General features: G+C 39.5%; 1 protein-coding gene across 1 annotated transcript in view; it reads right to left on the bottom strand.

Moving 5' to 3' along the window:
- lrrc40 (leucine rich repeat containing 40) overlaps positions 1-6,649 on the bottom strand; it is a 78,605-nt gene extending 71,956 nt beyond the window's left edge. Inside the window, exons 1-3 of the mRNA XM_073063141.1 lie at positions 6,436-6,649; positions 3,156-3,337; positions 1,683-1,756 (exon numbers count right to left, since the gene is read on the bottom strand). Of these exons, the coding sequence (XP_072919242.1) occupies positions 1,683-1,756; positions 3,156-3,337; positions 6,436-6,580 (401 nt within the window). The 5' untranslated portion in view covers positions 6,581-6,649. The remainder of the gene's footprint in view (positions 1-1,682; positions 1,757-3,155; positions 3,338-6,435) is intronic.
- Positions 6,650-13,658: the final 7,009 nt, after the last annotated feature.

The following is a 13,658-nucleotide window of genomic DNA, read 5'->3' as shown; positions in this document are numbered from 1 at the left end:
CAGAACAACATAGATCATACTGGAAATAAGGTTGAATACAAAGCAAATATCGATAAACATGTTGATCAGTTTCAATCCGGATCACTGGGTGAAGTTAGTCACCAAATTACAGGAAGACTACTCCTACTACCACCACCAAGGAAATTCCAGTCCTGAAGACTTTGTGCTAACTTTACCATGAAAAGTCCTAAGGCCAGCTGCAAAAGGAGGGTTTGGGCATGGGGTTACCAACCCCATCCTGTAAAAGACTAGTACTACAGAAGCTCCAAAGACCTCAACCCTGGGAGAAGAAGGATCTTTGGCTAGAAAACATATGAAGTCGTGCGGTGAAAGCAGAAACCACAGGGCAGATCAACCTTTGGCCCAGGACAGAGGAAGCTGGTGGGCTGCTGTTGGCAGCCTATGGCCCAGTAAGGGTGATGGGCTTAAGAAGAAATATAGATTTTAAATTGCATAACAACAGAAAACTGTGGAAATATTTAGGAAATCGGGCAGGAACTGCGGAGAAAGAAAAGTTAATTGATAAGATCTTACAATGCCAGACTTTAATTCTTTAAATAGTAATGAACTGCAACTCTATTGAAATTTCTTAGTTTTTATAGCTAGAAAAGAAGCAAGCCCTTGTTAGCTGTCAAAACTTTCAAGGGCTTTTTGTATGAGAGATTTCTTCACTCTTGCAGCTTCGATCTCTATCAGAACACAAAATCTGGAATAGTTTAGACCAGATCACCACATCCTGACCAAATGCAGGTGAGGAGAGAACATGGGGAGCAAAGTTGGTTGGTTAGCCTAAGCCAATAAAATCTGATTCAAATTTGCAAGCAGACTATCTTTTTCCACCAGAAATGCCATTTATCTGAACCATTATTTCTGCTTTCCTTCAGAAAATTCTGATATTCAGCATTTACTTGTCAGATTTCTAGGTGTATTTGATTTCACATTATGTTAAAAAAAGGTGTGTAACCTAACTGCCTTATTCAAGAACTTAATTTAAAAAGTTAATACTACAGACTGCAGATGCTGGCATCTAAAGCACTGGAATAACAGTGAGTCAAGGAGCTTCTATGGAGGGAAATGGACAGTGGATGTTTGGATCAAGAACCTTCACCTGGACTCAAACCAAAGTGTTAAATGTTCATTTCCCTCCTTAGATGCTGCCTGACCTGCTAATTTCCTCCAGCATTTTGTGTGTATTGCTCAAGAATTCCAGCATCTGCAGAATCACTTTTATCAGAAGTAACAGTCTGATGTTTAGAGAATGTCAGAAATTTGACCTAGGCAATTATTGATCATAAGGAAATAGTATGTACCAGAACCTATAATCGTATTTTTTAAACTCAGAAAGAGAACAAGATCTTCACTCAAAAAGATAATAAACTGGTGGCCAACTGCATCAAGGCCTTGAGCCAAAAAATACCAAAGGACAGAATGAGTGAGCTCAAGATGGACAAATTCAGGATCTATTCAAGTAACTGCAACTGATTAATATAGTAAGAGAGAAGATTGAAGTTTTTTTTTAAATGAAATAGGTCAGGCCTTTTACTCTTAATCATCATTTTCAGTATTTGAAAATTCTTACATTCTTTTCAAATGCCATTTTAATCTAAAATTAATTCTGCTTTGTTACTCTGTCATATATTAAACACATCCACATATAAAAGTGAATTTATCTGAGGCAGTACCTGACATTGAGCTTCTGGAGATTCAGCAACTGTCCAATTGCTTGAGGAAGAGAAGTCAGCTGATTGTCATGGACCTAGAATCAATTTTAAAGAAATCAATACCTTGGCATACATAAAACTATTCATTACAAAGTGTACTATTCCAATTAATGAAAGTGTCATCCACTTAATGGATACATTTTTTTAAAAAAAGGGTTTAAGTGGATTCTTATTTTACTTCAATGTTTTGATTAGTCACTATTACATTTCAATAAAATGACAAATAGTAACATATTGATTAATAGAAATAAAAGTCCACATTTCAAAATAAATTTATTTTTAATAATTTCTAAATGCAAAGCATGTTGTATTAGTGAGATTTTTTTCTGGGATAGCTCGTTTGAGGGGCTCTCTTGTTCGGGGTCAACCATGGAGGTTGTGTCCCAGCCACCCACATAGTCAATACACAAGCCAGGGCAGTTTGATATGGAAAGCAAGCTTTTCCCCATGCAGCTGACTCCCCCTCTCCAGACAGCTGATGAATCCAAAGGAATGGCAGAGATCAATACAGTCTGAACCAGCAGGCTCACAGGAGTTGCCAGTCAATGTTGAACTCAACTTAGGACTGCCTTTGGGACTCCAGCTCCAGATTTTTCCCTCAGGGTTTATTCCTGAGGCCTTCCCCGTGAGAGGGTACAGCTGCAAGGCAGGAGAGGCTTGAGGTCAGAGTTTTGCTTTTCCTAAATGTGGCTGACAAGCCCCATTTGCCTAAGATAGCTCAATTACAGAAGTATTAAGCAGTGCTATAATAATTACATTGAAGTAATAGAGAGGGACCCTTAAACAGAAGCAACAGTTGAAAATTTCAGTCACACGTACTTAATTATCTTGTGATTGCGTACAAAATGGTTGTTCCTTTGTCCCAGAAGGTAAAGGATTTGTACTTTAAATTGAAAATGAACTACTTGTTTGATGAACAGGGAATTGTACAAATGATAATTAAAAATTATTCAATTATTAAGGATCATAAATTACAATTAATAATTCTATTATAGTATTTTATTAAATTCAAACTAATTCATTCATGGTAACTTTTAAAAAGGACACTGGCATTCAGAGAATGGTATTCAAACCATTCAGTTTGATTGAGCATCCTTTTTGATATAGCCATTTCTTAGCAGATTGCCTGTGGGATTATCTGACTAAACTTTCCTATCCTTTGTCATTTAAATACCTTATTTATCAGACTAGAAATGGGAGTACCAAGCACCAAGCAAACCTTTATCCATGCCAGAGTCAATTGGCATTGGCTTAAATAGCGTAATAACTGTGATTAAAATTGTTAGAAAATTTTTCAGCCTAAAGGCAGTACCGTAATTATTGTAGAAATTCTAACTTCCCACTTAAATAATTGTTTTATAATCATGTAGTTTATTCACAATTATTCTTTGATGCAGACTAGTTTTCAAAATACAATTATCAGCACATATTTACATCAAGTACTGTGAGGGCTGGTAGAAGCTGAATCTCTTCTGACAAGGACTCCAGTTTGTTGGAAGCCAGGATAAGTTTAGTTAAGTCTGTCTGATCCCACCACCGATCACTTGCATTAAACGAGACATTCAAATGACAATCCTCTGGTGGGTCCACATTTATCCGCCATACGCTCTGGGGCACTGCAAAAATGAATAGTTTAGTAAACAATTATGACAACTAAACCCAAATCTTAAAATTAACTTATAATTATGTATTTTCCTATAATAAAATCAGAAAACTCTTGCAACCAATCGTGACTAAAACTGGAAAGAGTATACAGAAAAAAAATGCACAGAATATTGAATTGAACATGCTAGCTACAGTGTCTGCCCAATACCAACCCACCTCTGCTCCAGTCCCAAATTCCTGTTGAAAATCATGTCTATATATTTATTAGCAGTTCTTTTCCAGGATCCTCTAGAAGCAAACTCATCTGAACTCTCTAATTCTCTTAAGTCTTGTTCACTCATTAACCCCATGCGTACTAACCTACATAGTTTAAGGTCCCCAAGTAACTTGACATTGAATTTACCATCCTCCTTATTCAAAGGCCTTTAGTAATCCACATGACTCTCAAGAAACTGCTTTTCTCCAATCCAGATCTTAATAGTATCTGGTTTACACGGTCTCACTATTGGCAATTCCAATCTCAAATATCCAAATGCAAAGGTTCGCTCCTTAATCCTTTCTTCTTTACAGTTAAACTACCCCTTTTAAAAGCATATACTTGGAGTGGCCACTCCAAAAATTGACATACGAGTTACAATCAAAATTTGGGCATCCCTAACTGAATCAAAGGTGGAGATGAATCAGCATATAGGAGGGAGACTGATTGAAAATCTGGCTGAGTGGTGCCACAACAACAACATCTTAATCAATGTCAGCAAGACCAAGATGATTATTGACTTCAGGAGGAAACCGAAGGCCCATGAGCCAGTCCTCAATCGGACATCAGAGCTGGAGAAGGTCAGCAACATTATATTCCTCGGCGTTATCATTTCAGAGGATCTGTTCTGGGTCCAGCACATAAAGTGCCATTACAAAAAAACGTATGACAGAGCCTCTACTTTCTTAGAAGTTTGCAAAGATTCTGCACGTCATCTAAAACTTTGACAAACTTCTATAGATGTGTGGTGCAGAGTATATTGACTGGTTGCATCGTGGCTTGGTATGGAAACATCAATGCCCTTGTATGGAAAGGCTTATAAAAAGTAGTGGATACAGCCAGTCCATGACAGGTAAAGCCCTCCCCACCTTTGAGCACATCTACACGGAGTTCGGTCGCAGAAAAGCAGCATCCATTATCTAGGTCCCTCAGCATTGAGGCAATGCTCTTTTCTCACTGCTGTCATTGAGAAGGTGGTACAGGAGCCCCAACACCCACACCACTAGATACAGGAAGTTATTACACTTCAACTATCAGGCTCGTGAACTAGAGGAGATAACTCACACCACTAAACTGTTCCCACAACCCACGATTCTTTGTCTCATGTTCCTGCTTCCCCCCTCTTATTTTTGTATTTGCAGAGTTTTGATTTACATTGATTGTTATCCATCCTGTTGTGTGCAATCTTTCATTGATTCTATTGTTTAATGTAATGTGTCTGTTCCGTTTTGTTCGTTTTTTTGTGCAGGAGGAGGGATTTGGAGGTTAATGTGCCTGTTGCAATTTTGTTTGATTTTTTGTATGGGGAGGGGGGATATGGGGGTTGATGCACCTGTTCCATTTTGTTCGCATTTTTGTGCAGGGAGGGGAGTTTGGGTTGATAGTCATGCCTGCTTTTTTTTTTCTTGGTTTTGTGGCTACCTAAAGAAGAATTTCAGAGTTGTATACTTTGATAATAAAATGAACTTTTGAATCTAATTGCCCACAAGAAATTGTACGTGGTGACATATGTACATTGATAATAAATTTATTTAGAACCTTGAACTTGCACCAGGACTAACAACCCAAGTTCATCGTGAACATGACCTGAAAGGTTTGCAGGTCACTCATTCATAAGATCCAGACTTACCCAGTTCCAGAGGTTAAAAAAAAAAGACACAAGGATTAGGATCATGAATACAGACACAAAAATCCACACTTGAATTGCTTTTTAAATACAAATTAAACATTTCCGCCATCCCATAACACTCGACTCCCCTGTCTTCACATTATCCTACAAATCCTTTACATTCAGATACAGTGTTTATTTAACTTTCTTTGTAATATTATAACTGACGATCCTTGGCAGTGTTTTCTAAGCAACAACCACACACAGACTTTAAAAATAAATGCTCTTATCTCTTGAGATTTTTATTCATGGTGGCTGGCAAAAGAATGCCCCTTTCCCAAACTCCCTTTAATCAGTTATTTACAGATAATTAACTATACTACCATGTAAGATCTTAAAAACATTAAAATTGTAGAAAATTAAATATTAAAATTGCAGTATTAATAGGAATAATATTCAATCATCCATAAAATCTGCCGGTCCAGCACCACCAGTCAGGGTGTTGGAGGTGCACAGTAGGGGCTTTTACTGTATTACCTTCACTCTCACATGCCTGTCAAGACTTGCCTTAATGTGTATGTGTACACACGACTAATGCACATTACCTGCACAAACCCAAGACTCATGCATGGAGTACATTACCGAAAAAACTGAAATGGAACTCAAGGCCTGGCCATTTCAACAAACATTTCCAGACCACGAAGCAGCGACTTAAGACAATTCCGTTAACAACACAGCGAATCTACGTGTAGTCACATTCTAGCTCATGTTTTTCCAGTCTTACCAAAGGTTATCTAACACTCAAGTGCCTTTGACCCCCCCAAATATCTACTCCTCAGCTATTTTCAGATGAGGTCTCTGGTTGACAATCAAAAGGGGAAACTTGTTTAGATTTTTCTTTCCCCAGATCAGGCAGAACGCTAAACGGTTCTCCACAAATCGAACAAAATTCAGGAATCATTTTGCATCCTTTTAATGTTGCAAAACATCCCGTGCACTTTTTAAGGAAACGTTGAAACATTTACAACTTGTTACATAGATATGAATGCTTATGGTTACGAAGGATTGGAAATTTATTTACTCAAATATTTATTAAAATTCTGTAGGATCTGGCAAAAGTATTGCAAAGTGCTATAATCCAAATCCCATTTATATTTCTTTTCTTTTAAGCAGGCCTCTTTCAGCAATCTGCATGCCCAATCACTTATATGACCAAATCCATTTATCCCTGCGCCCCTACCTACCCTCACTCAAGTCTCTGTTGGATAGGTTCAGCTGTCCACTCTTCCTTGCCGCTTTAATTAAACCTGCTGGTACAGGTTCTTCTTTCACTGCAGGTTGAAATCCTGCCCTGGAATTGGCGAACCTGCCTCCTCCCCTGCGGGACATTGCCGCTGGAATCGACGACAGGCACAACACGCCGCCTGATCCTCGCCCGGTTCGGGAAGGCCGCTCGCTGCTGCTGCTGCTGATCTGCGCGTGCGTACTGAGGCGCACTCGACCCATAAAACGAGCAATTGGAACCTGCAATTGCCTCTTGCAACTCATTCCGGGGGTGTTTGTTCTCTATAATGTTAGTGGCCGCAAGGCGAATTTAATATATTCATGAGTATATGAAATCGTTGACAAAAAACTAAACCTCTCTCCTCGCTACACAGGATAGAGTTTCTATAAGGAAAAACATTGTCCCTCTTCACAGATACCGTTTGATCTGCTATGAACTCCAACTGTATTTATTTTCTGACATCTGGGAGTCACTGGCAATCACGTGCTGATAATCGCTTTCCTGGAATGCTGATGTGAAGGTATTCCATCAGCGCAATTAGGATGGAAGTTCCAGGATTTACATCTTGTGATTAGGAAGGTGTAGAAATATATTTCCAAATTTGAATAACGTTTGTAGTGGAGAGCAATCTATAGATGTTGGTGCTCTGCATCTGCCGTTCTCTCCTATACTGTAATGCACTAGATTTTAACGGGTTCTCATCTGGTATTAGGATACATGGGTTGGCCAACTGCAGTACATTTTATAAATGATACACACTGCAGCCATTATGTGTTAACAGTAAAATAAATAGACGTTTACGCTGGAGTGGATGTTTTGACCTGGACAGTGCCAGTTGGAGCTGCAAGTGTCAAATACTTCATCACGTTTCTAACTGACAGGATGACTTAAGTGAATCACTAGTTACAATATATTCAGTCTCTAGCTTGCTCTGGTAGCTACAATTTTATGGAATTTGTCCATATTGTGGTTCATTGTGAGCACAGTAAGCGCTTCAAAATGTAAAGTATGATGATTAGACTCCCACTTGTTGGACACGGTCATTACCTGACATTTTAGTAGTGCAAATATCGAAGAGGTCACGTTATATCTGTTCAGAACTTTGATATTCACACCCAAAGTACTGTGCGTAAGCTTGGTTTCCATGTTACAAAATATTGAAACAATTTTTAATTTTAATTTTTTTCTCTCCTTGGTGTTCCCTTGGGATCAAAGGTCACTTGATTCCACACCCACTGTATGAGGTCTACCGTGATTGATAAACCCAATGTGGGGACCTCAGATTCTTCCACAGATGGAGCATAAGGTACCTGACAGGGCAAGGCAGATGAATTTTGTGAAACAGTGAATTATTTCCCCTGTTGGATGCATTCTTTATCATTTACCTTGGGCTTCTGCGTTTCAGATTCAGATTTATTTGTCACATAGAATGAAATGTGTCATTTGTGTTAACCAACCAGCACACCCAAGGATGTGCCAGGGCAGCCCACAAGTCTCAGCACTCATTCAGATGCCAACATAGCATGCCCTACAATGTTCCACAGAACAACACAAGCAGTAAGCACAAAACAACAGCAAAACAAGGCATTTACCCATCACTCCCACACTCCTACCCACCCACTCACACACCCAGACCCCCTCCAGACCAATCCTTGTGTCTAGATTTTAGGACCCACAGACGCAGACCTCCAACTTTGGATTTCACACCAGGACACTGATCTCAGGATCTCTGGACCTCAACTTCCGGACTTGCACGGAACTGGTCACCCATGACCCAGGGCCTAATGACTAAGGATTTTTACAATAGTTTTGCCAATCATAATGCAGAAAAAATGTTTCCACATGTCAAGAACACTCTAGTCATTAATAATGGGAGAAGTGGATTTGAATTCATGGGAAATTGGCGACAATATTGGGGAAGGAGGGACCTGTTCTGATGGGAAAGGTTCTAGCTGAACTTTGCTAGGACCAGGGTTCCAGCATATTGCATATCTAGGGCTGTGGATAAGCCTAGGGCTGTGGATAAGGCTGAGAATAAGCTAAAAGGGAAGGAGAGTGCAGGAGAAGTTACAAAATGCTCTAGAATAAATTTTTTAAAAATCAGAACAGAAATTAGAAGTTTAGAAAGGGATAAGAATTTGACTTTCAGTAAAATGGAGAAAATGGAGAAAAATGGAGAAAATGGAGAAAATGGAGAAAAATTTTAAAAAGTTGATGAATACTTGCAGTATATGGAATAAGACAGATGAGCTTGCAATACATTTAGAGATCAGCAAGTATAGTGGTGTGGGCATCACTGAATCATAGCTGACGGAAGATCATACTTGGGAATTTAACATCTATGGACATTCATCTTATTGAAAGGACAGACAGATAGGTAGAGGGAGTGGGGTAAAAAATGAAATCAAAGAAAGGGGTGACAAAAGATTCGAAAATATAGAATCGTTGGGGGTAGAGTTACGAAACTGTAAGGGTAAAAAGACCCTGATGGGAGTTACATACAGGCCTCTGAATAGTAGCCAGGATGTGGGTACAAATTACAACTGGAGATAGAAAAGGCATGTTAAAAGAGCAATCTTATGATAGTCATGAGGCATTGCAATATGCATATAGATTGGGAAAATCAGGTTGATGCTGGATCCCTGGAGAAGGAATTTGTAAAATGCCAATGAGATTTTATTTAGAACAATTTGTGATTGAGCTCACTAGGGAAAAGACAGTTCTAGATTGAATGTTGTGTAATTAAATAGATTTGATTAGGGAGCTTAAGGTAAAAGAATCCTTAGAATGCAGTGATCATAATATTAAATAATTCACCCTGCAGCTTGAGAGGAGAAGCTAAAATCAGATGTGTCAGTATTACAGTGGAGTAAAGGGAATTACATAGGCATGAGAGGGAAGCTGGCCAAAGTTGATTGGAAGAGAACACTAGAAGGGATGACAGTAGGGAAGCAATGGCTGGCATTTCTGGAAGCAATTTGGAGGTGCAGAATAGATACATTCCAAACAAGTATTATAATGAGAGGATGAAGGAACCAAGGGAAGTCAAAGGCAGCATAAAAGCAAAAAAAGGGCATACAATATAGCAAAAATTAATGGGAATCAAGAGGATTGGGAAGTGTCTAAAACTAACAGAAGGCAACTAAAAAAGCAATGAGGAGGGAAAAGATAAAATATGAAGGTAAGCTAGCCAGTAATATAAAAGAAGAAACCCAAGGCTTTGTTAGATATATAAAAAGAAAGCAAAGAATTGATATTGAACAATGATGCTGGAGAGCTAGAATGCTGAAAAGAAATGATGGACAAACTCAATAAGTCTTTTTCATCAGCCTTCACTATTGAAGACATCAGCAGAATGCCAGCCATTCAAGTGTAAAGGGGCAGAAGTGAGTGTGGTTGCTACCACTAAGGAGAGGGTGCTTGGAAAGTTGAAAGGTCTAAAGGTAGATAAAATAGACTGCACCCCAGGTCGCTGAAAGAGGTAGCTGAAGAGATTTACAAGCATTAGTAATAATCTTTCACGACCCACTAGATTCTAAAATGGGTCTGGATAACTGTGTCACTTCTTTAAGAAGGGAGGTAGGCAAAAATAGGAAATTATAGGCCAGTTAGCCTGACCTCAGAGGTTTAGAAGATGTTAGAGTTCTTTATTAAGGATGAGGTTTTGGGGTACTTGGAGGCACATGTTAAAACAGGTCAAAGTCGGTATGGCTTCCTTGAGGAAAAATCTTGTCTGACAAATCTGTTGGAATTCTTTGAGGAACCAACAGGATAGACAGAGGAGAGCCAGTGGGTTTTGTTTTACTTGGATTTGTAAGGCCTTCGGAAGGTGCCACACATGAGGCTGCTAGAACAGGTAAGAACATTACAGGAAAGATATTAGCATGGATAGAAGATTAGCTGACTGACAGTAGGCAAAGATTGGGAATAAGGGCGGCCTTTTCTGGTTGGCCGACAGTGGTGTTCTGCAGGGGATGGTGTTGTGACTGCCGGTTTAATATTACCAGCAAATGTTGCGAGATTTGTTAACTTTGTGGCAGCAGTAAAATACATCATAAACATAAGAAAAAACTGAATTACAGTAAGTATATATACATATACTAAATTAGTTAAAATAAGAAGTTCAAAAACAGAAATAAAAATATAGTAGTGATGCACTGTTCATGGGTTCAATACCCATTTAGAAATTACTTGGCAGTGGGGAAGAAGCTGTTCCTGAATTGCTGAATGTGTGCCTTCAGGCTTCTGTACCTCCTTCTTGATGGTAACAATGAGAAGGGGGCATGTCCTGGGTGGTTGGGGTCCTTAATGATAGACACTGCCTTTCTGAAGATGTCTTGGATACCACGTAGGCTGGTACCCATGATGGAACTGACTAATTTTGCCATTCTGCCAATCCTGTGCAGTACCCCCACCCCCATAGCCAGTCATAATGCTCTCCACAGTACATCTGTCTAAGTTTTCAACTGTTTTAGGTAACATACCAAATCTCCTCATACTCCTAATGAAATATAGCCACTGTCTTGCCTTCCTTATAGCTGCATCAATATGTTGGGACCAGGTCAGATACTCACAGATATTGACAGCCAGGAACTTGAAATTGCTCTCTCTCTCCATTTCTGATCCCTCTATAAGGATTGGTTAGTGTTCCCGCTTCTTATCCTTTCTGAAGCCTATATTCAGCTCTTTGGTCTAACTGACCTTGAGTCAAGGTTGTTGCTGTGACACCACTCAACAAGCTGGTGTACCTGGCTCCTGTATGCCCACTCATCACCATCTGAGATTTTGCCAACAATTGTTGTATCATCAGCAAATTTATAGATGGTATTTGAATTATAACTAGCCACATAATGATGGGTATAGAGAGGATCCAGTTGCAGAGGAATGTATAGAGGCCCAGATTCTGTAGCTTTTCAATCAGGACTGTAGAAATGAGAGATTGAGATTGCATCTGCCGTAAACCAATTGTGCAAATAAGCAAATTTGCAGTGGGTCCAGATTCTTGCTGAGGTATCAGTTGATTCTAGCCATTACCAACCTCTGAAAGCATTTCATCACTGTGATGCTGCTACACGAGTCGATAAGGCAACTAACACTGCTCTTCTTGGGCACTGGTTCAATTGTTTCCCTTTTGAAGCAGATAGGAGTTTCCAACCTATACGTCAATGAACTGGATGATAGAATTTGTGGCCAAGTTTGTGGATGATACAAAGATAAGTGGAGAAGCAGACAGAGTTGTGAAAGCAGCAGTCTGCTGAAGAACTTGGACAGATTAGGAGAGTGGTTACAGAATTGGTAGATGGAATTTAGTGTAGGAAAGTGCATGACCATAAAGGTGTAATTATTTTCTGAACTGGGAGTGAATTCAGAAATTGGAAGGGCAAGCAAACTTGGGAGTCCTTGTCCAGTATTCTCTAAAGGTAATCTTACAGGTTGAGTCAGTAGTGAGGAAGGCAAATGCAATGTTGGCATTCATTTTGAGAGGACTAGAGTATAAAAACAAGGAATGTAATACTGAGGCTTTAGTGGTATTGGTCAGACACCTGTAGTATTTTGATTAGTTTTGGGCTCCTTATCTAGATAGGATGTGCTGGCATTGGAGAGGGTCCAGAGGTTCATGAGAATGATCCCAGGAATGAGACAGTTAAAGTATGAGCAGTGTTTGATGGCTCTGGGCCTGTACTCATTCGAGTTTAGAAGAATAAGGGGTGAGTTCATTGAAACATATTGAATATTGAAAGGCTTAGAGTGGACATTTCTTATAGTGAGTGAGTTTTGGACTAGAGGGCACAGCCATAGAAAACTGGGGAGTACTTTAGAATGGAGATATTTCTCTAGCCAGAGGGTGGTGAATCTGTGATATTCATTGCCACTGACGGCTGTGGAGACCAAACCATTGGATTGATAGGTACTTATAACTGAATGGCATACCTCACGCATGTGTGATTAGCCCATTGTTCTACTCTCTCTACATCCATGACTGTGTGGCTAGGCACAGCTCAAATGTCATCTGTAAATTTGCTGATGATATAACTATTGTTGGCAGAATTTTGGACGGTTTTGAGAGGATGTACAGAAGCTAGATTTATCAGCTAGTTGAGTGCTGTCACTGCACCAACTTTGGATTCAGCATCAGTAAGACCAAAAAACTTATCATGGATTTCAGAGAGAGTAAGACGAGGGAACACAATCTATTCCTCAAAGAGGAATCAGAAGTTGAAAAACTAAGCAACTTCAAGTTCCTTGATGTCAATATCTCTTGAGGATTTATCCTGGACCCACATATCATTGCAGCTACAAAGAAGGAATGACAGCAGCTATATTTCATTAGGACTTTTAAGGAGATTTGGTATGTCACCAAAGGTGCTTGCAAATTTCTAGATATACTGTGGAGAGCATTTTAACTGGCTACATCACCATCTGGTTTGGTGGGGGGAGGCTACTGCACAGGATTGAAATAAGCTGGAGTTGTACACTCAGTCAGCCCTAGCCTCTGTAGCATCCAGCACATCTTCAAGGAGTGTTGCCTCAAAAATGCAGCATCCATCATTAAGGACCCCATCGCCCAGGTCTTGCCTTGTTCTCATTGCTACCATCAGGAAGGAGGTACAGAAGCAGGAAGGCACATACTCAACAATTCAGGAATAGCTTCTTCCCCTCAGCCATCCAATTTCTGAATGAACATTGAACCCATGAACACTATCTCACTACTTCCTTATTTCTATTTTTGCACTACCTATTTAATTGAACTGTTTTATTATTTTTCTTTTATTGTGTATTGTATTGTACTGCAGCTGCAAAAACAACACATTTTCATGACCTATGCCAATGATATTAAACCTGATTTGGATTAGTAAAGGCATCAGCAGTTACGTTGAAAAGGCAGGACAATGGAGTTTAGAGGGATTATAAATCAGCCATGGTGGAATGGTGCAGCAGTCTCAATAGGCCAAATGGCCTAATTCTGCTCCTGCCTTCTGGTCTTATAGATACAATAGGGAATTTGAGGGTGGTGTGACTGTGGAACTCCCTGCTACTAGGTGAAGTTCAGAATGTGCTTACTGCTAGGATATGGGAGAAGCAATGCCCCATTACTGTAATTTCCTTTTGATTTGTCTGGGTTATTAGTGTTTATAATGGACACATGCACCAACTCAACACCAATCTGAATGCTTTTCCATT

This window comes from Hemitrygon akajei, chromosome 12 (genome assembly GCF_048418815.1).
Source record: "Hemitrygon akajei chromosome 12, sHemAka1.3, whole genome shotgun sequence".
Taxonomy (NCBI): domain Eukaryota; kingdom Metazoa; phylum Chordata; class Chondrichthyes; order Myliobatiformes; family Dasyatidae; genus Hemitrygon; species Hemitrygon akajei.
Note: the sequence above shows the minus strand (reverse complement) of the source record. Positions and strands in the feature narration are given on the sequence as shown.